Source organism: Cornus florida, unplaced genomic scaffold (genome assembly GCF_030987335.1).
Source record: "Cornus florida cultivar Cherokee Brave unplaced genomic scaffold, ASM3098733v1 CherokeeBrave_3.0.0_Hap2_Chr06, whole genome shotgun sequence".
NCBI lineage: Eukaryota > Viridiplantae > Streptophyta > Magnoliopsida > Cornales > Cornaceae > Cornus > Cornus florida.
Window position 1 is genome coordinate 106,808,942 of NW_026775576.1, and position 27,221 is coordinate 106,836,162.

Below are 27,221 nucleotides of genomic sequence, written 5' to 3' on the forward strand. Positions count from 1 at the left end.
CAATTGGAAATCACCGAGTTCGTTCGTCTAATTAGATGTGTCTTGTTCGTCTTTGACCCACCCGCCAATCTACCCGTTGTTTACTCGTCTTCTCTCAATGTATTAGACCACTTTATTAAGAAGGTTAAACAAATCCTGTTTAATAATGGCATTGTTTTCCATGTCAAGGTGGCTCCTTAACATGAACAAAAACAGTTTATTTTAGTTTGCTTCGACCCACATACCAGAATATACCCATGTCACCACACCAAACAAATTAGTGTAAACGCGAATTACCAAGTTTCCTTTCTGCAGCAACCAAGCAAAGCAAAGTCATAATTTTCTAACGCTTCACTGGATAAGACACCAAAAAACTACTAGCCTCTTCTTGAAAGAAAATAAGAAAACTTTGAACATATTCACTATATGAAATCATATATACACAATTTTCAGACTCACGGGCAGCGAAGCCATCAATTCAAAAAATTAATGAATATCACAGCATCCTCTGTTCATTTTGGTGTTAAAGGACTGCTCTTTGACAAGAACCCACATGTTGGCACCGAAAATAACATATATACACATCACGTCCACCATTTCTGTTACCTCTCGAGTGGGTTCTGAGTAATTTTGTTCCCATTGGCAAAAAAAAATGACAACTTACTTTTGGAGAGAACGAATGAAAAGCTTTAGAAGAAAAGGGTGCTTGTTTCATCCGCTCTCCCTACTGCTGCAACTCTATGGGTGTTATATCATATATCTTAAATTCTTCGGTAGAAAAGGACATAGGCAGCTGATGTTTTTATCTGGTCCTCACTAACAGGGAGAACATGGCTGTCATCAAACTCATACCACCGATTATGCCCATGCTACATTGGAACACAATTAAAAACCATTAAAAACCGCAAGGAATCACAAGTAAAAAAGATAGAACTAAATTTAAATATTGACGCTTAATAAATCCGAGGAAAACAAAACAATGGATTAACATATCAGGAATAAAGTTTAGAAAAAAATAAAAATTGAGACGAGGAAAAATGTGAAAAACTAATTATACGTTATATCCTCATATTGTTTGATATATTCATATGAAAGTGATTCTCGCCATAGTATCACCAACAATTATTTTCAGAGTTAGGAATGTGTCATAGATACTCATGTACTCGGCCATATCTGTATCAAATATCTTAGAATTTTTGTATTGCCCAGATTCTTCCATATTGCACTACATATACATTGCTTCGGAGGCTACCTCAAGCCAATGTACTTGAATGTGGTTGATAACCCACTAACAAGTAGCTTAGAAGTAACAACTTCATTTACAAAAGGTAATGGATAGTTTACAAATATAGCTAAAAGCTAGCCACCTACTAGGGAGGTTACACTAAGTTAAACAGAACCAAAATTGTTAAATCATCTAACGAAGCATTGTTCCAAGTGAATCCCATTGGACCAATTAACAATGGTTCTCTTCTTGGGATTTGAACCTTCATGGGTCTCCCTTGGACCACATCAGATAATATCCACTACTATACATATTCCACAACCATGTTATCTGACATAATAAAGTACTAATCGTACAAATAAAGGCATGTGTCATCACTTTGCATACATGACTAACTTTTCTTCGAGTTTAAGCATACTCCCAGAAATATTCAGTAAAGGAAATTGCTTCCAACTGTGGTTTTTCATTTTTCAATAAAGATACTTGCCTCAAGCTGCCGATTATTCCCAAAGCACGTATTTTACCTCCAATAAAAAATTTTGACACTTACAAATCAAACACTACACTTAGATTAATATATTCACTTGGATACAATAAGGTATAATGTTCTTTACACTAAGTCCTTTGCAGGTGGTGTCTATAATTGAACTGCTGTTACCAAGTGTTGGTGGGGCTTGGAAGGATTGATTGAATACAGACCTAAATAATGGTCGCATTATTTGCACTAAAATGCAATCCCCCCTATTAGATTCTAACAATAAATTAAACTGGCTATGGACCTATCCCACTATTTAAGGTGGTTCAAGGTTGAACTGAGGTAGTCTACTAAGCATGAATGCTTCTACAAGGACACCGTATCTGTGTCGGATATCAAAAATTCTCAGATACTTGAGTATGCATGTCTAATACTTCCTAAGCATATAAATAATTTGAAGATATATATATATATATATATATATATATATATATTATTTTAAACAAGTACAATTGAGATTTATGAGAATATGTAATGTCTAATTAGTCCAAAGCCCATGTATGACTTCTTAACGTGATCTTTAGTATTATAAATTACAAATGCAGAACTTTGATAGATTCAGAAAAATCCTTGTTTGTAATAATTTTGTTTAAAGAAAATGTTACACATTATATGTATATGACACAACAAACAATTATATTTGAAATTTATTCCTGAAGATAGATAAATAAATATTTATTTATTTTTAATTTTTAAGCACATGCCTATACATACATTAAATACATATATATTATCATTCCCATCATATCCTTCATATGAGGTACTAAACAGGCAATCAGAGGAAAAAAATTACACAGAAGCACCACTTACTTGGACAAATGCAGTATAATGACCACTGCCCATGCTACCATAATGATTACTGACAGCATACAACATGTAATGATGGGAAACCCGGCTGTCCTTGCAAACAATGTAAGATGAGAGATCAAAGTTATCTATTGGGAAGTCTACAAACGTTTCCAGCTTGTTTTTCAAAAACCGGCTGTAAAAGAACCTCTTAAGATGAATAACCAGAATTTCAGGCAATCTCCAAAGATCTAGCTTTTTGCTGGCTTGCTGATGGTTCTTGCACTTAGGGCAGTACCTAAAGTTAGATTACTTAGAAAATCTGGTATTACAAAGGCAACAACAAAAATTTAACAATAAAAGAGAAAATGTAATTCATCAGGGAGAATTAAAGCCAACAATATGAACCCATACCCAACTGCACTACTGAATTAGAAACAATCTCCCTCTTGTACATTGTTAGAATGGAAAAAGTGAAAAATATTAACAGGATTGTGAGGTACTTAAGAATTCTAAAAAACTTTACTAAAGGAGAAATTAGGATGTATGCTAACCACATGTCTTCTGGTCCAAGGGGCTCCTCCTTCAAGAAGGCTTCAAGGCATTTATATAGAGAAACAGATTCTTGAGGCTTCTTTGTGAACAATCCAGTTTTGCAGATCTCCGGCAATGTGCTTAGAAGGCAAGTGTCATAAAGTTCAACCATTTCATTTGGCCAAGAAACAAGCACATTTATAATATCTGGCAACCCTGTTATCTGTACAGGCTCATTCATTTGTATCTTGGGACCTTTTGGATACAAATCATACAATCCCCTTTCTTCCATTAATTGAAACTGAAAGTTGGCACCCAAATGCGAATAATCCCCTGATTCACTATCTGAATTTGCATCCCCTCCGAATACTGCAGTGTTAACGACATCCTCCATCTCAAAATCTTTATTACCAGAATTTTGGACATCATCAGAATCACTCAAGGAATTTTCCACTGGCAGTAAAAAAGGTTTTAGTAACTTCAAGAACTGTTTGTGTATCTCGGATCCTCTAGAAAGATTAGATATCCTTGCTACAAGAGGAATACCAAATTTCTTTAAAGATGAGGTTCCATGAATGTAATTGTAATGCCTGGCCCTGTTAAACAAAGATAATAGATAAGAATCACAAAAGACAAACTCTAGACTAATATAAGTGAAAACAGGACAAAAAAACCTGTAAAATTTGTTTACAAAATACAAATCATACAACAAACATATTACTTATATAACCAAACTCTATTAATAACTAATGATAGCACGTGTACATGTCCCTTCACGTGTGGCCTTCTTTTGGTTCAACAAATGTTTCAATTTTAAATATCAGGGTGACAGTGAGGTTTGAACACATGACCTTGCCTACTGTGATACCATGTTAACCACCATCTACTCCAAAAGCTCAAGCTGTTAGAGAGGGTGTAACAGCTGTGAGGGACCATTTAGTTTAACCCTGTAGGGGTTCTATACCGGAGGTAAATTATAATAGACACAGATATCAAACACAACTGTGAGGGACCCAAAGAGATGATTTGGATGAAGGAGAAGAAGTAGACTAGCCAATGGGATTTACGGAAAAGGTAAGGATATATTTGTCTCTGTTACGAACTTGTATTGCTGTGTGAGTTAATACGTGAATTTCCTCTGCCCTTGAGACTTGTACATATAGTCCTAGGTTTCCTCGGCAATACCCAGAGGTCCTTGATGGGATCTAGGCCTTGCCTGGCGCCTAGGGTCATAGTTAATGATTCCCTCAGATACCTAAAGGGATCAAGTCTCACCTTTAACCATACCTTTGGTGGTGTGTCCTGTTAATTTTTATCGCAAAGCCTTACATGCATCCAGCTGGGCAATAGCGACAGTAGCTGAGGCCTTAACGACTCTAACTAGAGCATTAATGGTGATGGAAAGGGTCCTTGTCGTACCACATGGTCCACCATCCCTTTGGCCAGGCAATTTCTAATAACTTCTCACCCACCAATCCAAAATCGTTCCAAGTGTCCCACGAGTTAGTTGTAAGTGTACAAGAAGGCCCTACCCATATCTCATTCCGTACTCAGCAACTTTGACTCAAGGTATGTGCGATTTCGAGGTTTTCTTTGGGCACGAGAGTTATACTTTCAGTGTTCGACGACTTGGCGTGACATCAGGGTTTTCTTTGGACTCCAGAGTTGAACTTTTGAGGTTTGATGAGCTAGCGTGACGTCAGGGTTTTCTTTGGACTTGAGAGTTATACCTTTGAGATTTGATGACGTGGCGTGACAACAATGTTTTCTTTGTACTCGAGGATTGCATTCTCGAGGTTTGATGACCTAGGCACAGTTTGGTTGAAAATAAATGAAAGGAAAAGAAAAGAAAGGAAATGGAAGGGATATGGATTTTCGTGTTTAGTATAAATATTTGGAAGGAAAAGAAAGGAAATGGAAGGATTTGGAGGGATACATTAAATTTGATGATTTAGTTTTGTTATCATTCAAAAAATGGGAGGAAATTGAAGGGAAGGGAAGGTTGGCCTTTTCAATGAAACTTTGTTAATACCAAATTTGCCATTATTTTTATAATAGAAAAAATTTATGAAAAAGCGTACGGTGGTAAATTCATTGAAATAGTTTCATTTCCTTTCATTCCCCAAACACGATTACTATCCTTTCTTTTCCTTCATTAGTCAACCAAACACAATAAGTGGTTCACACTATCATCTCCATTTTTTTTTTCTTTTCTTCTCTCTCGTATCTAATGTCATCCTTTCTTTTCTTTTCCACAATACCAATCATAGCCTTGGTTATATTGAGTTGGATGGAATTTCAGAAATTTTAAAATTTATTAGCGAACTTCTATAAATACATAAAATAATAATAATAATCCTGTAAAATAGTGGAAATCAACAAACCAAAAAGAAAGACAAGACAGTAGAAATAATTTAACAAGGAATACTAAATAGAACAAAAAACTGCTTTTGCATCTCAACTTTGAGCAACATCTTGCACTTCCGCCAATAAGACATCAACAATAAATTGATAATATTCCCAAACCAAATCAGTATAATTATCTTCTCCATAATTTAATTTCAATACGACTATTACACACACATATGAAACATAAAGTAATCTCGTAGTCCAATTTGAAGCACCGCAGCATTAAAGATTAATAATGTAGACATATGGTAAAATAATACTGGAACACACGCACAAATTTGCCACATGGGCGAAGCCCTTGGTGGTTAATAGGTAGAGTATTAGTAAAATAAACGCCATCAAATTGTTTATTGAATAGGGTGAACAAGGAATTGGTGAGATGGCAAATAAAAAGTTCCAACAAGCAACCAACACATAAACAACAAATGAGTTTTTTGCATTTGGAAGTGAAACCATGGGGATCCATATCATAGAGATAATCAATCAAGCTACATTGCTAGTGTGACTTCAAGTTGCTTGAGATATTGCATGTATTTTTCCTTTCAGTAGATTAATCAAAATACATTCGCAAGAAGATGAAGCAAGCTGGAAAAAATGTTATTTACATCATAGCAAAATCACATCAAACTAATAAGATAAAAAGAAAAGAACTGACATTATGATCATACAAAAGATCAGATAGAACTAACCTCTCAACCCGTTCATGATTAAATGCAACCAAAGGAGACATCTCACTATCTATTGGCAAGCGATAAGCAACAAGCTTATCATTATCTCTAATCAACTCTATAGAATCAGACGGCTTATCCAACAGACGAATAATGTGGTGGTTGAAGATCTGTAAACCACCCAAAAGTTTAGTGCTAAAAATGGTAATATTAAAAGAAAGCACGTATACAATGAAATTTTACATCTACACATTGAGATCCCTATCATGCCCAAGTCAAGTTTAATAGATGGGCCTGACCTTATTTATCAAAAAAAAATAGATGGGCCTGACCTCAATTATCAATAGACAAGAAATCAGTATCACAATGTAACTTTGAATGATTGATATCCACCTTTACTAAAATTAACTACCTATTTTGTAAAATGTAATAATATCTTATGCATATCAGTAAACTACAAGCAACTCAATCATGATGAATTTTAGCACCAGCAAACCATCAGAGGAAATTTTTTGTGGATCCTACACCATACCAATGCCATCTAACAAATTATGATGCTTGAAAACCCATGCTCTTAGTCTAAGGATAAAATGGATGTTCCTTCCCAATTATTCAAGGGAGAAACAATGATATTTGTATAGAACATGCTGATATAGAGAACATGGCTACTCAAGTGCTGCCTGGCTAACCACACTACCACAGTGCTTCACGTCTAGCCTAGCAACAATATTATGTTAGTAACAAGTAAATATGGCACTTGATAACCATCACCTTTAAGATACAAGTAGTTCCACGGCTATACGTAAACTAACGGACACTACACAATTACATAATACATGGATTCCTTACAGCATTACTAAGGAACCTACCTCGGCCACCAAGAATGTTTCATCATCTCTCAAAGAACATGCAGTGCTTAAGGCCTGAACAAGATCCTTACACCTTCCATATATAGGTACAGTTATGGTAACTGGAAATGGCAAAGCAGTTCCATCAGTACTCACGACCATCAGAGTCATCATTCGCATTGTTGTTGAAGGTAGTGGCAAGGATAGATACATGAATGGATCAAATGTAACAGACTTCTTCTTGCAAGCAGGACAAACCAATGTTGACCTATATTGACCCTGTGACAGAAAAACACAAAACAATCAATTAAGAAGACAATGAAAGCTTATTTTATGTATTACAAAAGCACCTAGGTCCAACCCAAGAGGACAAATCCAAATGCTGCTTGCAACCTAAGTAAAGCCAAAGAATTTTGATTTCGACATTAACTACTAAGAAGCATTGGAGTAGTACAGCATGTTTTAATATATGTTTAAAAAAATTATCTTTATTGAAGAAAACAATGTTTGACAGTAGTAGACTCACTTGGCACACATCAACTATGATGGAGTCATTGCGAGCCAGATGATTTTGCCAGTGTTCATCTGCTACTTCTTCATCAGGATGGTCATCTGCATCCTTTAAATCTATATAAGGTTTGCATTTTACCCGATTCAGATCTTCATGGAGTCCATCCAACAAAAAGGCAAGAAATTCCTACATTAAGAACAAGAAATTAATAAAATGTCTTCTCCCACTGGAAATAATAATACAAGTAATACAACTATAGTTCTGACAAAAGTTTAAAATGAAAAAAAAAAATTCACCTACTTGGGAATCATGCTGGTTATAGCCACTGAATTGGGGAGCAAAGTCAGCAAGTTTAGACTTGAAAGAATGTGGAGCCACTGATGTTGCTCCTGGTGTCCATAACTTCCTTAACAAGTCTCCAAATGCTAAAGCGAGCTCACCCTGGCCAACAAGTGAAAACTTAGACAAAAATGAATAGAAGAGTAGATTCTTTAAAGAAATATATACCAGATCTAAAAAGGTATCAACAAAAATATAACTAAAGAAGCTTAAGAAAAGTGTTTCCAAGAAATTTTGTTTTAATAAAAAATAAACAAGAATAAAATGCAAAAAACACATACATTCATGCCCAAGGGATTTTCAGTGTTTACGTCTTTTCTATAGTCTCCAAGAAAATAATCCACAAGCTCTGGAGTATGTACCAAGCACTGGATCGCACTGTTCATGAAACAAGTATTGCCAAGATTATATAACCCTGTTAAGCCCAAAACGCAAGGTCCACTATAGTTACGGCCAAATGGTGTAGACGAGTTAACTCTAAAATATGAATCGACATGGTCAGTGCTTCCATTCATCTTAAGCAAACCACTATTACAAGAATCTCCAATTTTGGACTGTTCCACTTCCATCTCATCATTCCTCCCTTCTATAGCCCTCGTGCAATATGAAAATCCATAAACTTGCAATTCCAGAAGAATCTGTATACAAATATGTGAAATGTAAATATATCACTTAACTACACAGTTGAATGACGTGCATGAAGAAGATGTAAAAGAAAAAATCAAAGCATAGCTCACAATATTAAAACATCAAAATATATATGCTCATTGCTAAGGCAATCAACTCTGCAACTATTCTGAACAGATATTCTACCTCGCAGACACACCAAATTCTCAGGCAGACTGAAATCCAAATGCCTAATCATGTCAAATTTGATTTATACAAAAATCATAAGGTATTTGTATTCATCAAGCGTCACAATCAATTGCTATTACCCTGGAACGCATGCTACAATTCTATTGACAGCTAAGTTGAGTGCCAAGAAGCCTGGACTCAAATGATTGACACTGCAGATTCCTTGGTTAATTATCTGAACATAAGTTATGGATTCTGTAGCCCATTTTTATAAAAAAATAGCATGAATAGGATTCATCCTCATAGAACCCTCCATGAACTATCGGAAGTGTAGCGGACCACTAAGCGAAGGAAAGTGTATTCAGCAATACTGGACATACACTGCATGAGATGAACACACTGACGGACCTAACAAACAAAAATGATTAACCATTTCCACCATGCCCATGAACCATTCAAGATAACAAAAAAGGTTCTAATAAAACCACTGCATAATTGAATATTTTTTTGAGGTATTAGTTTCAAATAAAAGAGAAATGGATTCAACAAAGAAATGCATATCTTAGGCCTTCTGACTGTAAAAGAAGCCTAATCTGGCCCTCCTCTAACAGAAATTATAGTTCTATTTGACAATATATTCTCAATTTATTCATAAATCAGCTCATAGTTACGTTATAAATCCTTCAGTTAACCCCCTTCGAGTATAAACTACAGAAAAGATAGGCAATAAAATACATCAATGAGTTACCTCTGCATCTGATTGGCCAGCTTCATTAGATAATTTAATTTTATCATTCATGAAAAACTGGGTTATCTGCCCTGAGAAGTCCCAAATGCTAAACTGTCCAACACATGACGCGAGTTATCAACCTCATCCAAAACATAGACCATTTCCAATGAAACATTAGCTGTAATTACCTAGCTTACCAGCCCAGACTTGACACAGAAAATATTGCAAGCTCTATTGAAAGCCGTGACTTCATTGTCCTGAAAAAAATTTCGATTTGTTAAATAAACGATACAGGACTTACAAAGCCTGTACTAATTTCGTACCAAATAGATAGCATACAAGTAAGGTAGACCGTCCGTGTGATATTATATACCTTGAGAACAGAACTAAATAAATCAATTCAGTTCATTGCAATTTTTTAGAGTAACTACCATGGCTTGTAGTCGAAGAAGAAGAAAAATGCATATAACTGAAATGCATGCATGTAATATAAAACAAGCACAAGAAGGGCCAGTTTGGCAACCGATTCCGTTTTGCGTTTCTGTTGAAACAACAGAAACAACGTTTTGTTGTGGAGTGTGTTCAATAGTGATTGGAAACATGTTTTGCAACGCAAAATTTTGTTGCAAGATTTTTGGAAGAAAAAACATGAAAACATGTTTGGCAAAAAAGTGTTGCAAGATTGAGTAACAAAATGGATGGTTAAAAATGACCACCAAGAGATTTCTTTCTTTTCTTTTTCTTCTATTTTTTTTTCTTTTTCTTTTTTTTTTTTTTTGAGGGGTGGGGTACTGTTCACTGCTGGTGTTTTTGATTTGGGTCTTTTCGGCAACAAACCCGGTAATATTCAAATCGCAACAAAAGTTACCAAAATGCATTTTGGTACTTTGCTTCGCTACAGTACACCTACAACACAAAACACGAAACAAAAGCAGTTTCCAAACAGGCCCGAAGTAAACTGACATAAATTTTAGAGAGAAACAGGGGGCAAAAGACACAAATAGAAGAAAAAAAGTAAACAAGTAGCTATGCACTACATTTGCTTATTCATTATACAACAGTGAAGAGTTTTATCTTCTTAATAGGAGGTTGGGCCATTGCGCATTAGAGAAGTTGTAAAAATTATTTCCAACTTACAAGGCTGAATGTAAGGAACAAGAGTTGTAAGTAAGGAACTCAAACGTCAAAGGTCAAATAGAATATTTCATTGTTGTATGTATCGGGTTATGAATTTTTTTGGATGAATTTAAAAAAGCAAATTCGTTATTTATGCCAAGTAATGAAAACAGTCGCAAATTATTGCAAAATAGTATCACATATCAATATATACATCAATGAGGTAATATCGAGCATATTTCAACTGAAAACTCATTATATCAACGAAATAAAGAAAGAAACACAAAACCTTTTTTTCTCCCTTTCTTGCTTCCTTTATTCTCTTCTATTTCTTGCACAGATTTTCTTGATAAGTACATACAGATTTTGATTTTAACATATAAAAGTGTACAAGTGAGCTGCGTAGTGGATTTTATGGAAAGGTGAGTAACAAAGCCAATCCTACCTTTTCTGTTTATATTAGTCATTGGCCACGAGTATATTATTGCATGATTTGTATCAGTTATTATATGGTGAGCAACTTACCAATGAGACTTTTGCTACTTCCTCGGGTGGAGAAAGAAACTATTTTTTTATTATACTGCATAGCTATATTAATTGGACTCCTAAAAAATAGGTGGAATACCCGTGTCCGACACACATTGCTAGGACATGGACATGGGATATGTGTTCGACAATTCTGGTTGGATATGCAACTAGAAACCATGTCCAATAATTCAACTTCATTATTTTATTGCTTCAAAATGAGTGAAATGCCAATATTTCTTTTACCTTGAGAATAGAATAAAAAATAGAAAATAATATTAATATTTGGCAATGAGTCTTATTGTTTCGTAATTTGACACATCGGACAAGTTGATATTTAACTGAAATTCTGCACCCAACACACATACCCAACTCCATGTAACATAGCCACCTTTGAGTTTCAAGTGGTATCGACTATAGAATTGGTCATACTAAATTGTTGTACAATTGTAGCACTTGTGGTGACATATTTCTTGGAATCATGTTTGATTCTAATGTAATTAATATTTTGTGATACAGAAAGTAGTGTTCATATTCTCTATCCAGCCTTACTCAAACTACTCCCTCCGTCCCACAATACATGTCCTGCATAAGAAATTCAACTTTTTATGGTAGTGGAGTTTTAATAGTTTTTTATTGTATTGATAAGAGCGAAGTTTCAAATATGTCCTTACTAAAAGACAAAATAGTACTCCGTAATTAGTGCATTATTTAGTTAAAAGGATAATTTGGGAATTTTATACAAAATATCACATTCAAGTTTGGAATAGGACATGTTTTTTGGGACATCCCAAAATGGAAAGATAGACAACTATTTTGGGACGGAGGGAGTATAATGGTACCTTATGCTTGAAAAGTGTGTGGGAAAAGATTCACTTGCAAAAATGCCATAAGCTCACGTGTACATTTGGCCCCACCCCACCCCAAAAAAAAAAACCCAATTTTCCTCCTTTAGCACCCCATATTAACAATTTAAAATCAGACATACTAAATAACAGCTAGAAGCCCCCTTTTACGTACCATAAATAAACCATATCATTATTCTCCAGAGGTTTCTTATCTTTGTTTTCTTTTTAATTTTTTAAAGAAAATTTATGGTACTAAATATAAAATTATGGAATGACAAAATCATATTTAACCCAAAAAAGAGACACAAATGAAGTTGCATCCAACAAAACAAATCATGACAAGTAAAGTACCATAGATTATCTATGAAATTTATTTAACAAAAACAAATCATGAAAGGAAGAAGCAAACTACTAGCAGACCTTTTGGGTAATTCTTACAACCAATGAAGTTGAATCCAACAAAACAGAAAGCCTGATTTGTAAAGGAAACAAATCCCAGGTGCTATTTTCTGCAGCTAAAAAGTTTTCAACATCCTTGGCATTGTTATGCCTGCAGGAAAGAGCAAAAAAAAAGTCAGAGGAACTAAATATCCCCTAGCTCCTAAAGCAACTAAAAATAGTATATTAACATTTTATGAATTCATATATAACGCAAGTACATGAAAATTTTATATTAGAGAGCTAAAGTCGTGAAAAGGCACAAAGTGTCATCCCATTCTCCATGCTAACTATTTAACAAAATATGGTTCTTAATATTGAAAAGTAATTCACGAGCCCAATAAGCACGGGTAAAAGTAAATAAATAAATAACAATTGTAGACATCAATGAAGTAAAAGACCATTTATCCTCTCCACCTAACCCAAACCCTAACACCCCCTCCCTACCATGGTAATGGTGATGGTACCCAATGAGTAAAACATAAAACGCTTTCAATCAAAACTATTTCTCAATGTAAATACAAATACAAATATATAGAGAGAGATATATATTCAATTATAATCCTTCACCATTTAAGAGCCCGCAAAAACATCCATTCTAAAACCAAAGCGCAATCGCCACCCGAAGCACCTTCTTCGGTACTCTCATGCTTCTCGGCATCTTCTTCTCTCCTCAAATTGAGAAGAATTTCGGACTGAGAACCATAGCCACCAATCTGCACTGGGCCCAAACGAGAACCAGACAACGTAACCGCGTACTGAAGACCTTCAATCTCACTCAAATCGCGGAACAGCGACTGTCGAGCCTCATTCCACCACCTGAAAACCAATGCAAACACAACGAGAGAAATCCACACCTATTATGTCGATTGGCACTGAAAGACCGGACCAATCTAAACCGAGTCACGAACGTACCTGTAAGGAACGAAGTAGAGTCGATCGTCGTTGACCTCCGAGAGGGGTTGGATTTGGTGGTGGTGATTTCGATAACGATCGAAGTAGTAGTCGTCGTCTTCGGAGAAGAAGAGTGAGTCCATGGACAATAAATCTAGGGTTTTAGAAACGATGTGTTTGAGACGGGGAGCGAGTAGAGAGATAAAGTTGGTGGTGGATTTGTAGAGAGAGAAACGAAAGATTTCGGCGATGCGGCTCAAGCGAGAAGGTGAAGATGGAGGAGAGTGATGGTTGGGGGACCGAGCGGTCATCAGAGAGAGTGAGTAAAAAGAAAAGGATGGTAAAGACCCGACTGAGAACTCATAAATCATAATGGGTTGTGGAGCTCCTCAATAGACGAGAGTGGGGAGTTTCTGGGTGAGCGTGTTATCGACGCGCTGTGAGTGGGAGTGGGGCTTATCAATCTCTTAAGGGAATGTCTAGATCGTTCTCGGGAGGCCCTTATTTGAGTTTAATTATCGGGGGAGGTACACGTGGCGGCAGAGATTGTTGCATACATCTAATTAACGTACATCATCAAAACTCGAAACACAAATTCCGTTAAAAAAATATATTAGCTAATAATACCTGTGTAGTTTAATCGTATTAGGAATCATCATCCACCTTTCGCTGGTCTTTCAATTTCAAATGCCCCCTTGCATTGTTTAGTCCACTTTTAATATGATAAAATTGATAATATTGATTTTTTAATTAACCAAAAATGACATTATTAATATTTTATTTTTCAAATTACAGAACTACTCTTTTTAAGAGCTCAAATAAAAATAAAAAATAAAAAACAAAATATTTAAGAATAAAGAATTATTGACCAGATTCAACCTGCCCTCCAAAATATATTCTGAAATATCAAATTATTCTTCTTTGATTAAATAATTCATTTACTCAAGAAATTTAGACACCACAATTCCCCTCTACTCCACTTGCGGGAAGAGTGTCATTCGCTGAGACAAGATGAATTAAACCGCTTAGTTCATTAAGTTTAATGAGGAAAAGAATTTGCAGAGACAAGAGTCTGAATCAGTAAGCGAAGATGATCGACTGTGAGACCATTAATGCAATAGGTTCATAATTTTCTTTGGGTTGATGGATTCATATTGAAAGTTTTAAGAATTCGCAGCTTCATCATATATTTTCAAGAAGTTCATAGCGTTGCCAGAAGAATCTGTTTGTTCAAGAATAAATTCAGCTAACTTCATCACTCAAAGTACAAGCAGCACTGCACTCAAATGGACACAAACAGTCACCTGCAAGCATCAAGCGATACCCTCACTCTAAACAAATCCAAACCAGATTTGAGACCAATCCTAGTAATAGCGTTACCAGCTATAGGTATCAGAACAGAAAAATATACCTAATATCAGACGTTAGAACATCATAGTTAAATGATTCTTGCATACAAAATATAAAAATATAGAGAGAGAAATAACTTGCATTAGGTCATCATCAATCTCATGTGGTCTGCTCAAGATAAGGGGTACTGGGAGCCTAAAAGAATCAGTACTGGGAGCCTAAAAGAATCATGCTTTCTCCGGTATTTGCCACCAAGATACCATATTAATGAACACTTTCCTCATTTTCATAATAAAGAGTTACCAAAACAATATTTTCACTATAGTGAAGGTTTCATAACTGTGCAATTCCATGTGATAAAACATTGGAACCCCCAAAATAACCATAAAAAGGAGATATAATAACTACCAACAACTAGCTCTCTCTTTATCAACATTCCAAAAGATTGGTTGCAAAAAAGGAATGACCAGTATTTGTGTTTTGCCAAAAGAGCATGGGGGAACCAATGTCAAAACAAGTTGACAACTGGCAACCTAGAACAAGCGCTTCCGACAATCTGCTGCACCACAATAGCAAGCCAACTGTTTTATCTTGCCATCAGGACCCATGACGCTGTCAAGAGCATAACCATAGTCGTACGTAAGTTCCTGCAAATAATGAGGAACAAAAGTTAGCTACTGTGCAAAATGATATTTAAAGAAGCAATACTTGAACCACTGCAACAGGAACTAATAAAGCAATCATTGCTTGATAAATACTGAATACCATATTCTTGCTTGATGAACTTACGTTATCCCTGGAAGAAATGCCTATCAGTGTGCATCAAACTGAACATCATAGTAGAGATACCAATTATATTATTTACTTTTATCTCAATCACAGTGTTCTAGCAAATGTGGTGTTGCAACAGCAATCAATCACACAGTATACACTCACCTGATTCAAAAATTAAAACTAGCTCATTATATGGTAGCTATATAATGAACCATATGCTAAATACTTTTGCTAGTAATTTATGCAAACTAGTAATAATTATTTTTATCGAGAATAATTGTATTTACGCAACTTAATATCTTGTAAACATTCTCCGCTAATAAAAGCCATAGATCCAAATTGCAAGGGCGCTAGACAAATCCTCCTCTCAATGATATATGGCACCATATTCTTTTTAAAATTAAAGGCTAAAGTGTCTTTTATCAACTTGAATCAAATTTTACTTAAATAGCTGGTGCTTTTATTGTTCTTTATTCAACATGACTAAATGGTCCCTAAACACATAAGATAGTTACAAAATTATAAAGGTATATATCAATAGGGATAAAACATTTCAATAAATCAAAACCATTTTTAGTCCAGATCAAGTGGCAGGCAAAAATGTTGCAAACAATAGCTCAAAAAGTTGTTAAGAAAGAATTTTTTTTTTTTTAAAAAAAATTAATTAAGAAAGAGAGATAGAGCGGTGTTTGTAGAACCTTCAACGGAGGTATATTGTCAGCAGCAAAGAGCACCACTCTAGCAAGCTTAATGTCATGGTGTGAGCTGAGAACACACTGAACAAACAGATTCGGCTGGCAACTGTGATTGATAAATCTAGTAACGTTCCCTTTCGAAACTGCATCAATGCAGAACTCAGGAACACTATCAGATTTATCGTCGCCACCATTGTGCACACATGATGTAGGTAAAGCTACATCTCGAAATCGCCTCTGTTAAGAAAAAAAAATAAATCAGGAAGGTCAATATGGACTCGGACCATAATAAACAAAACAACTAAATGAAACAGCAACAGGAAATTGAATGAAAAGAAAACAATACTTAAATATGAAAACAAAAAATCAGACCGATTTAAAATACATTTTAATGTGATACAAGATACATTATGTGTTCAGCATAATGTACATGAAGTTGAAGGACTATTCAGGCCTCTAATATGTCAAAGAACTCAATGTCAGTGCTATAAAACTTCAACTTTTCCTTTATAAATTTATAATGTGGAACAATAAATTGCATACTAAAGTAGACCTAAAGCAGTGGTAAAAGGCCCAATTCAATTTTTCCAAATTATAAAAATTAATGGTGCCAATAAATGATAGATGGCACGTAAAAAAACAAAATAAAATAAGCAACAGCAGACAAAAATACGACAGTTTGTGTAAAAAAGACCTATGGGGAAAAGTCGCAAGACCCTAGTCCAGCAAGAATCAATCCACTTGGGAACTAGACTCATGCCACAATATATCTCAAACTCTGTGGAAGCCATTCAATGAACCCATTTCCCAAAGCAATCCACATTCACAAATCATGGTTAGAACTCCTGCTTGTGATCTTTCCATCATGTTGCTTTATGTGGTTTTGGATTGCAAAGAATCTACTACGTGGATAACTCATTCTGAGTTCAGGGTGAACCAACTTTCCTGAAGAGAATTCCGCCAACTGTCGCAACCATGGAAAAATACTTCGACTTCTAAAATTATTAACCTCAAACCTTAGTTGGGTATTAAATAACATCTCAATCTTCTGCACTCTTAAGAATAACTGCTTACAAGCTACCAGATTTCAAAAATATTGCCTTCGGAAACCAAATTTAACAATTACTGAGGGAAAATGAAAATGATGTAGAACCAGAAGAGAGACATGAGAGATAAGTGTGTGATGTTGTGGCCCGAATTTGGTGCCGGGTTGCGTGGCGACCCAACGACCCATTGGATGAGCTTTGTGTGGCCCAGGCCGAGGAAAATTTCTGACACGTTTTTGCTCATGGGTCGTCTCTTGTAACCCGATATATAAGGGCGCGTAGGGTTTGGAGTGTGATGATCAAGAGACACTGAAAATCATACAGAGAGTGAGGGGCTGAAACTTGTAATCTCTGATTTTACACATTGTGAAGATTTTTGCTGGATCTCTACCGTGGGCGTAGGCTTTGCCAAACCACGCATAAATCTTTGTGTTCTTTGTGTGGTGTGTTTATTTTTCTGTCGTGTTTCGTAATTATTGCTTGGTTCGCTGGGTTTGTCATAACAAGAAGAGATGAGAAGAGAAGGTGAGAGATGATAGAAGATATGTGGGGAGGAAGAAAACCAATCAGTATTATAGTATAAGCCCATGCCTAGGTAGGTACGAAACCAATCCTGATCTCCATCACATATATGTACCAACAAACAGGGAAAGGATATCTAACGCATATTTACTGCAACATGGGTAGATTTAAAGAACATTCTCATCTTAGGCTCTTTCAGGATTATTTGATACAAGCAACCAAAAAATTCTATCCCAAAATATTCAGATTTTTCTTTTTTCTTTTTTAAAAACAAAAAACAGCATACTGATCAGCAAGAAACAGCATCGCAACATGCGAAAAGTATGTGTGATCAACAGTGGACAAGATTATCACCGGATTTAGCATCAATATAAGAGCAGAAACAAACCACATAAATGATTGTACATCAAATGGCAGAAAGCAAGAAACTCAAAAAAAGGAAGAAAAGACGCACACCGAACACATTTGAAATGCATATCAAGCACAAAGAAAAAGAAAAAAAATTATAAATTTGTTGAATTTATACCTCTCTTCCATCGAGACCCTTCATTGTTTGTAAGCAATCAATGTCAAAAATATAATAGTTTTCAGAGGCAGTATCTACTTCATCAGTCTTCTTGAGAACTCCCACGTATTCACAAACCGGTGCACCAGAAGGTATATAATCCCAACTTCTAACAGCCCACCCTTTTTTTGGAGTACGGAAGACCTGTTGTAAAACAGAGACATAAACACAAGTCAAAGTAAGTTGATGCACTCATTGCCAAAAATGGAAGCGGTTAACTGGTTAAGGTCACAAAACCTCCAGTCGATACTTTAGCTCTCTTTGAGATGTTCGGTTGACACAGTCACGTCCACAGCCACAATTGGGACCACATTCAAATACAACAGACTTGGGCTCAATTAGTCTGCAAAGAACAAAAGAAGAGAACAACCAAATAAAGATTTTTATAATAAAATTCAGAAATTGAAAAATCATAAACAATGCAGTACTTGGCACACATTATTTTCGGATCCGGATTTGCCATGCTTATAAGCAGGCCAAACCAGATTCTCAGCCTAATAAATAAAGTTAAATTGTGCAAACCTGAGTAACATTATTAATTAGATTGGGGCAAAGTAAAAATATTGGAGAAAATGAAATTATTTGAAATGAAGTAAACTCCCGCGATTTGAAATTTTGGATATGTTTGCAATACCATATCAATAAAACAACCCCTCCCATCAAACACAAGGTGTCTACAGGCCAAAGCTATCACCTTGACAAAATCGAAAAACATAGCTCATGCTTGAATCAAAATAATATTCTGAGCAAGAATAAGCCTTAGCCTATGAAGCCTGTAGCCTTTAGCATCACTTTGATTAGCACATTATGTCTCAAAATGCTCTGCAATGGATGTTTATGTGTAGTCAAATAAAAGCTGAATCATTTGACCTCTTAATCAACATGAAAAATTATTGAGCACCTACAATAAAAAATAACTTAAAGATTGCTTGAGAATCATACACAAGGCACAACATAAAACCAAGATGTATACCACACCATACATGATATTAATAACAATTGAAATGGGTGGATCAAACATTTAGATTGATAAACTTTGACCTCTTAGACCTATTTAACCTTTTGATATCTCAAAAGCTAAGTGGCCATATTGACATGATATTCAGATTGGTTGTATGTTGTGACCTCATTGACCTATTTAACCTTTTGATATATCAAAAGCTAAGTGGCCATTTTTAAAAAGAACTATAACACATCAGTGAAAGATTGGTTGTAGTTGTCATCACATAAAAAAATTCAAATAAATTTTTATTTTATAAAAAAAATAATAAATAAAGAAGAGAAGAATAATAAGGGCACATCTTAACAAGAAATATTTGAGTTCTTTGACACCTTTAAGGATATCAAAAGCCTTTGGTTCAGGAGCTTTCACCTCTTTGTATCTTGGTAGTGCTAGGACAGTAGGACAAAGGTTAGAACCTTTAACTATTGTTTTTATTTCTACCTTAGGCTAGAAAATCCAAAACTTAGTTTGAGTCAAATGTTACCTCATAAGCTTGCTTGAAGAAGGAATTTCAAACTACATTCAAGGGTATATGAGTAATCTTCACCACAAGGGTATAATGGTAATTGAACACATTCATGGTCTCATCGAGTTGGGTTTCAAGCGTGCATAATCAAGGATTCTAAGTTATTCATGATTCGATTACCTAAATCTTTCAAAATATGCATAAAACTGTTTCACAAAAATACTAGACTTGAATATTTTCAAAATATAAAACTACAGTGGATTCCGATATATCAAGGCTTCAATCAAGGGATACTGGAGAGCACTTTCGAAATTAAGTTATGACTCAACCAAACCTAATCTCTCCACACTTCTATTTGGCGTGTATATATAATATGGCGGGGCATAATATATAATATACCTAGAATACATAATGAGAGAGCATAATTGTGAGTTCTAGAGTGCTTCAATTCTTTTGTTTATGTGTTCTTCAATCGTAAAATTGGTGACTGATTCTGTAAGTTGACATCTATTGTTGTGTACAACAATCCAAGAGTTCAATTAAAATAGATGGAAGTTTACATTGAACCTGGACAAGTAGTGGCTAAAGACCGAATCACTAGTGAAAAAGAAAATTCTTGAGGAGAGAAATCCGTTGATGAGCAAATGAACGACCTGGAGACTTTTGGCCGAAGGCTTGGTGTTGGTCTGAGTCAGTCGACGTAACTAGGGATTTGTAAGATTTTGGGATCTTTTAATTTAGATTGTAAACTTCCATTCCCATAGTGAATTTGGTTTGCCTGACCTAGATCCCCCGGTTTTTCTTCATTGGGGTTTTCCACGTAAAAATCTAGTGTCCATTTCTTTAGTGCTTTACTGCTTTATATGTTAATTAAATGCTACAGTTTCTGCTATGCATTGAGAAGATTTAAATTTCTAATAATCTCTAAAAAAAAATCTAAAGTACTTCAATTTGGTAATATATTATACAAGACTTATTCGCCCCCTCCCTCTGAGTCTAGATAATGTGTGCTTTGTTTTTGACGCATGATTTAAGGCCTTTCTCAATAATTGCTTGGGGGAAATTTTAATTTTTCCTTGTTAACTATATTGTTTCAATTGTTTCGCTTGCATAAAGCTTCCAACATGCTCAATCATTGATGACAAGTATAGTCCAACCATTTCATAGAGATGAGGTGGGGTAGCTAAGGGTATAACGCATACCTACCTAGTACCATAAACCCAAAGGTCAGCTTCAGAGTTAATTGGAATCAAGTGGTTTCATGGTATTAAACATTCCGATGCGCTGAATTACTCCAAAGATCTCAATGAAAGTATATTAATGTAGCAAATTCTTTCAGAAATTTTAATACAATTAGCATTATACCTGCCACCATCACGAAGCACATATGGAAAGTCTGAGCCATTAAGCCTAGCACAAGAACATCTCCTTGGATCACAACAAGTATCTTCGCAATTACATCCAGCAGCAGCATGCTGAGGGACCTTAACACTTTCTGTGACTTGAAGAAGCTTGCAATATGTATAACCTGATATGTAGACAATTCCAACACCAAAAATGTATTTTCAAATTTATATATATTAATAACGATCATTGCAAGAGGCTGAGCAGGTATCATTTTACCGAGAAGAATACCTTGAATATAGAACACAATAGAAGATTAATAAACACATAGCTCACAAAATATATATACATTATACATATATCTGTCTACACAGTAATATATATTAATATATATATATATATATATATATATATATATATATATAGTAAGAAAACAAATATATATGTCTACACAGTAAGACCAAAAAAAAAAGGTGGGGGGGAGGGGGGCTTTAAAATAGATGGTGCATAGTTTTAAATATCAGGTGTTCCCTAAAAGGCTACTAGGATCAGCGGGAAACAATCTAGTCATGCCCTTTACAATGACGGAAACTTACTTAACAGCCAATAAAGAATCAATTATGGCTCAAAACAAACCGTAATGGCCCATAAGGCACCTACTTTATAGTCACATGTCTTAATACTGTGAAGATCAGAACATAGTGCAGGCAAATTTCTTAATAAAAGCCACAGTATGTAATTTTTATTTTATTTTAAGAGGTTTGTCCATTTAGTCGAGTCTAGAATTGACCTCAGATTAATGGACACCAAATGCAAAGTACTTGAAGATCAAACAGAGAAAAAGGCAAATTCAACTCTTAAATTGCTAACTCACCTTTTTGGCTCTTTAATTTTGCTTTCATATTATCATACTTGCTAGGGTTTGAAGATTGCAAATTTTTTTCAAATAAAAGCACTTTACATGATTCATAAAACCACTTCAGAATATTTCTATTTTGAAAATCCTAATAAACAAGGAGAGCGAAATTTATGAAAGTCCCATAAGTTCTAGTAGAAAGATCAAGACATAGTACGAGCAAGAACAAAATGGTCAATTTGGACGTGTATCAATTAGTCATGCAACAGTCAATATTCTGTCCCAAGATTGAATTTGTTTGTGAATATTAGAAAATTAAGGGGCGGCAAAATAAGATGTCTTCAAGTTCAAACAAATTTGATTGGGATTTTTAAGAGAGAAAAAGAACTGCAAAGTTTTAACAACAGAATCTAAAAACCTAAACTCTAATATATATATATATATATGTAGCTCAAGGCTATAATGTGAATATGACGCCTCAGGCAAAGAAACCAAATATGGAAGTCAGCTAACATTAACTTTCTCCAACAATACATTTAAAAACAATTAAATCAGATAACTGAACTTGCCTGTGGGTGCAATAGGTGGATCATCGACCAAATTGGTAGCTGGGATGGGAATTTTCTCTTGGCCCCCAGAGATGTCCTCACATACCAACCTTATTCATTAAAACAGAATAATTAGATCACATTTTGAATTAAAAGAAACTAAGAAATGATAATTTTCCAACTGGAAAAGTTGTTCTATTACCCACGTATCTCTGAAATAGTGTTCGGAATACGACCTCGAGTAAATTCAACCTGTCAAAACATTTATCAAATCATCCATGAGGGGTAGTACACTAATAGAATGACAAAAATGAACGGGATTTTGTGTATGTGTGACAAAAAGATTAGGTTCAAAAGGCATCCATGCTATGGTTAAGAGGTTTATAAAGCAAGGACTCTAACAATATAAACACTACCCATTTATTAATTGTTCACAACTTGCTAGTCGCCTAGTCAATACACTACGGGGCATTCAGCCAAGGTAATATGAGCTCTCCCCCCCCCCCCCCCCCCCCCCCCTCTTTGAAGGTGATCAGTTGGAGCCCAATATGCGGCATTACGTATGTGATGTGTGCTTGGGTTGCTTTCCTACCAATATATATATATGCATGCTTATAAACAGTTAATACAACATCAACTGAGAAACCTATTTAATAAAAAGGTCAAGTTGAATCATTTACTGGTTGAGATTATTAAAAAAAAAATATATCAACTATTGAGATCACTTTAACCTATACAAGTAAAAACAATATTAACATCTTATTAACAAGATGTTTTATTCACACTCCACTTTTATATTCTTAGTATTTTCTAGTAAAAGAAATGACATTATTAACCCTCAAAACTGGATTGTGAGAGTACTTTTAACTTTTAAGGACAACTCTGTCATTTCATTTTTTTGAAAAAAGAAAGTCGAGAGCAAGAGCAAAAAGGTGCAGTGCCAACTTCATTTCTCCCTCTTAATCATTAAAATGCAATTCAATACCATACATAAACCAAGATATTAAACAATAAAATGTAATTAAATCCCTCACTTTATCAGATCGGGCCACACAAATCATCAAATCATATAACGCAGAGTCATTTTACTAAATATAGAGATTAAGTGGTCATTGCAATATTTAACTTGTTTACTTAAACAGGTCAACAGGTAGAGCGCCGTAATCCTAACATAACATATGTGATGGCCACTCCTGTCAATTAACGCCATCCTACCAGCCAGAAGTTATATAATGGTATAAAAGCATAAATTCAACTTATAAGTCAACATATTTTATATTAAAATCCAGAGCATATTACCAAACCTCACAAGTTACTTCCGAGTTGAACTAAAACAATAATATTGCACAAACCGTAACAATTTACCCGTTACATGGAAAACTTTCCCAAATCAACTGTAAAAAATATTCCATAAACAACATACACTCATTACATGGAAAAGTTTTCAAATTCAACTTTTAGAACAGCTCCATCAATGCCAGCCAGAGTGTCTGCAGTTATATCGCACTTGTTATTTGCTGATATAATTAATTAACACTACAATGTCTTTCGTGCACTCGTTCAAAAGGGGAAGGTTGAAGATCTACAGTCTATACCATTTGGCTGACATTATGGAGCGTAGGTTGGAAATTCCCCTCAAATAAATTTGAAGATCCATTTAGAATCTTCTCATAAAGCCCTAGTTGTTCAAGAATCCATCGTCGAAGACATTCCCTCAACATATTTTGAGTCTATTTTTCAAATTCATACATTAAAGGAGGACAAAATAGAGAAAATTTAGAATGAACTTTTATAGTGCGGATTATGTGACAAGTTTCACTATTTTCCCATGAGTCGTTACTCGGAGTACCCTCCTATCGGCAATGGAGGGCAAGCCAATATGCATCATAAATTGTTTTAACATCCTATGATGGGAAAGTGGTTGTGAATGTATCGAAAGAAAAATGGCAAATGGAGAAGAATGGTAGAATGGAAATATGGGAGCAAGAAAGAAATAGGAGCTCTCACAAGAATTCATCTGTCTTACAGAGTGGGCTTGTGAAAGATGGAAACCCCATTAGTAAAGGCTGGGAGAAACAACGAAAATATGTTAAGCATATGGTTTGTAGTGACTAATTTTTTGGAGTGATCAATTGTCCTTCAAATAGATATATCAATTGCACATTTATTCATGTGTCTCAAATATATAATAATTTAAGTGTCTTGGATACTAAACCAATGAGTAACAAATAACAATGACCAAACTTTCAACTTCCAGTAATTGTATACTACAAAAAAAGTTGCGTTTACATAGAAATTACTAAATAGCCCACCAGCAAATCCTGTGCCAGTATTATAAAAGAAAATAAGAGCTTTCAAGTACTTCCAAGAAAAAATATATAACCTGACTAGTGGTCAATAAAGGCTGCCCCTCAAGCCGCTGCAGCCGAAACTTAAAAACAGTGAATCCTGAAACACCTTTCTCTGCCCAATAATTAGTAACCTGCAAAATTAATGCAATAAAATCCCTGTAGTTCTGTCGATGCATGACAAATAATCAGAGTAAAGAAGTACATTACTAAATGTCAAAGGAAGGCATGCAAAAAAAATAGAAGGGGAAAAAAAAGGCCCAGAGATATCAATAAATTGAATTCCAGTCAGAGATTTATCTGATTATCCAAATAGGGTAAGAGAGCTTTGATCAAAAATAAAACTAAGATCCAATAAGTAACATACTTAAAAATAATTTAGTAAGATCCTATTCGATAAGAATCTTGTCTGAAGCATAAATATATTCATATAATATACTCTACTACGTAAAAGCATTATCCAACCTAACCACCTTTCAATCTTTAACAATCTAATAGTGCATATTTCATGCATAAAATATTTTGAAATCTCCCCCTTCTTCTATTCCCTCTACTATTTGAACCAGTTGTCTTAATTTAGTGACATCCTCTGATTATAAGTTTAGACAGTCCCCCTCCCTCTCTTCATCTTGAATATATTAGGGTAAATTACTCTCACATCCCCTGAGGTTTCCCTTTATTACCCACTGATTTAAACTATTTAAAAAATAACACCGACACTCCAAGTTTACGGGATGAACTTTCACAACTTCAGGTGTCAGAGTTGAGAACCATTCATTTTGTTAACGGCAGTTATAAATTTACATAATTATCCTCATCTTTAAAACTACATTTGCAAATGTCTTGCTGATGTAAGCATAATATAATAATTTTACTAACTTACACTCTCATTATAGTAACCATTGATGATTCATCTCTCAGTCACACACTATATCCACCACAACCGCCAGGCCACTAACCCGCCCCCCATTGCAACACCATAAACACCTCTTCAACCCATTGGACCACCCAACCCACCGCTCCACAATGTGACTCTCTCTCCACCATCAGCCCATAAGATGACAACAACAACAAAACAAACAAACAAATCACAGATATGATTTGTGTATTTTGTATTACATATATATAATATACACACATATAAAATCAAAAAACGACCATTTGGAATATTAAACCATCAATCAACACAGTGATAAAGAGGGAGAGTCGGAAAAATCTTCGACCCTCTCTGCCTCCAATCGAAACCCAAACAGGCAAAAATCGTTGGCCCTCTCCGTCTCCAACACCCTGACACAATTTCCAAAAGCATGGCACGATCAAGCTTCAATTCTTCCCAAACTTGCCCATCAATCCGATCTCTGTTGTCAAAACCCACATAAACATGACAACAATGGTGCGTCATGAGAATAGAAGGGTGAGATCAGGACACTCAACATAGAAAGTGACGCGAGAGAGAGAGTTGGAGGTGAAGATGTCAGTGTCAGTGAAGGTGTCAATGGTGATTGGGGAAAGATTAGGGGGCTTCGTGCATATGTATTTTAGGCCATAAATAAGTGTATAAAATATTTAATTAGTTATAATGTAATATCGTACAAAATAGGTGACTAGTTTTAATCATATACTAAAAAATGTATTTAAATCATGCTAGCTTTACTAAATGGTAATATTTTATAAACCATGCAAATATTAAGGTTCAAATGGTAATTTAAAAAAATGAGCCGAGTTTATTTTGTCATTAATTACAAGAAAGCGTAATTTTAGAATTTCAATTTATTTATCCAACTGACTTTTAACACGGCTAACGGTTGAGGAGGCCCAGGACGACATGGGCCGAATCTGACTTGCAAGCACGACATCCGGTCCGTACAGCTGGGTCAGCCCATAAAAAGACACTGCCATATGGGCCGAACGCGAATAAGCCCATCAAAGGTGACCGGGACTTATGGAGGAACAGGCCCAGATCCAGCAATCCGTCAATATTTGTAAATATCTTGTAAATATCTATAAATAAGGGAAGGAATGGAAAGAATAGGGGATCTTTTTGTTGAAATGTAAGAATTCTAGAGAGAGAAAGGGAGTATGAATTTCTTGCATCTTCAATTGGCGCCGTCTGTGGGAAACGCATGGAAGTTTGGTTGATCATTGAGGAATATCGAGTGGATTCAGACCAATTCGGTTGATCGAGACTCGATCTTTGGGATTTGGATCCAGATCTGAGCGATTGTGACCTACTCTGGAGGAATCATAGTTGTTAAAGGCTCAAGGCGCACAAAAGCGCAAATGCTTCCTGGAGCCTGAGGCGCAAGGCGCAAGGCGAGGCGCGCGCCCGACTGAAGTAAGGCGCACGTTGAAAAAAAACAAAACAAAACCCACCCCAATAAAGTATTAAAGATGCAATAGTATATATAAAGATTGCAATAATGTTTGGATGCTAGAAAATTTGAGTCCATCTTGCAAAAATCACATGGATGTGCTATTACTACTTTTAAGTCAAATCAAATCTAATTTTGATTAAGCACGATTT

The 27,221-nt window shown here is 35.2% G+C and overlaps 2 protein-coding genes across 2 annotated transcripts in view; both read right to left on the minus strand.

The window, feature by feature from the left end:
- Positions 1-338: 338 nt before the first annotated feature.
- LOC132313734 (ubiquitin carboxyl-terminal hydrolase 8-like) lies at positions 339-13,548 on the minus strand. The gene is made up of 13 exons (XM_059812659.1): positions 13,202-13,548; positions 12,857-13,105; positions 12,269-12,398; positions 9,557-9,616; positions 9,378-9,470; positions 8,116-8,472; positions 7,796-7,936; positions 7,511-7,681; positions 7,006-7,263; positions 6,158-6,306; positions 3,080-3,655; positions 2,550-2,823; positions 339-848 (listed from the first exon to the last, which is right to left on the minus strand). Exons 1-13 carry the CDS (start codon positions 13,489-13,491, stop codon positions 741-743), a joined length of 2,856 nt encoding a protein of 951 aa, XP_059668642.1. The 5' UTR covers positions 13,492-13,548; the 3' UTR covers positions 339-740.
- A 1,134-nt stretch (positions 13,549-14,682) lies between these two features.
- LOC132313735 (histone-lysine N-methyltransferase, H3 lysine-9 specific SUVH4-like) overlaps positions 14,683-27,221 on the minus strand; it is a 43,341-nt gene continuing 30,802 nt past the window's right edge. Inside the window, exons 8-15 of the mRNA XM_059812660.1 lie at positions 24,733-24,831; positions 22,552-22,601; positions 22,371-22,459; positions 20,967-21,129; positions 18,370-18,475; positions 18,094-18,276; positions 16,003-16,236; positions 14,683-15,177 (exon numbers count right to left, since the gene is read on the minus strand). Of these exons, the coding sequence (XP_059668643.1) occupies positions 15,064-15,177; positions 16,003-16,236; positions 18,094-18,276; positions 18,370-18,475; positions 20,967-21,129; positions 22,371-22,459; positions 22,552-22,601; positions 24,733-24,831 (1,038 nt within the window). The 3' untranslated portion in view covers positions 14,683-15,063. The remainder of the gene's footprint in view (positions 15,178-16,002; positions 16,237-18,093; positions 18,277-18,369; positions 18,476-20,966; positions 21,130-22,370; positions 22,460-22,551; positions 22,602-24,732; positions 24,832-27,221) is intronic.

Coding starts and splice junctions, on each gene's coding strand:
- LOC132313734 (XM_059812659.1), bottom strand. CDS start 13,491: ATGACCGCTCGGTCCCCCAACCATCACTCTCCTCCATCTTCACCTTCT. Junction 9,471..9,556: donor TCTGTGTCAAGTCTGGGCTG/GTAAGCTAGGTA, acceptor TGTGTTGGACAG/TTTAGCATTTGGGACTTCTC. Junction 3,656..6,157: donor AATCATGAACGGGTTGAGAG/GTTAGTTCTATC, acceptor TTTGTTTAACAG/GGCCAGGCATTACAATTACA.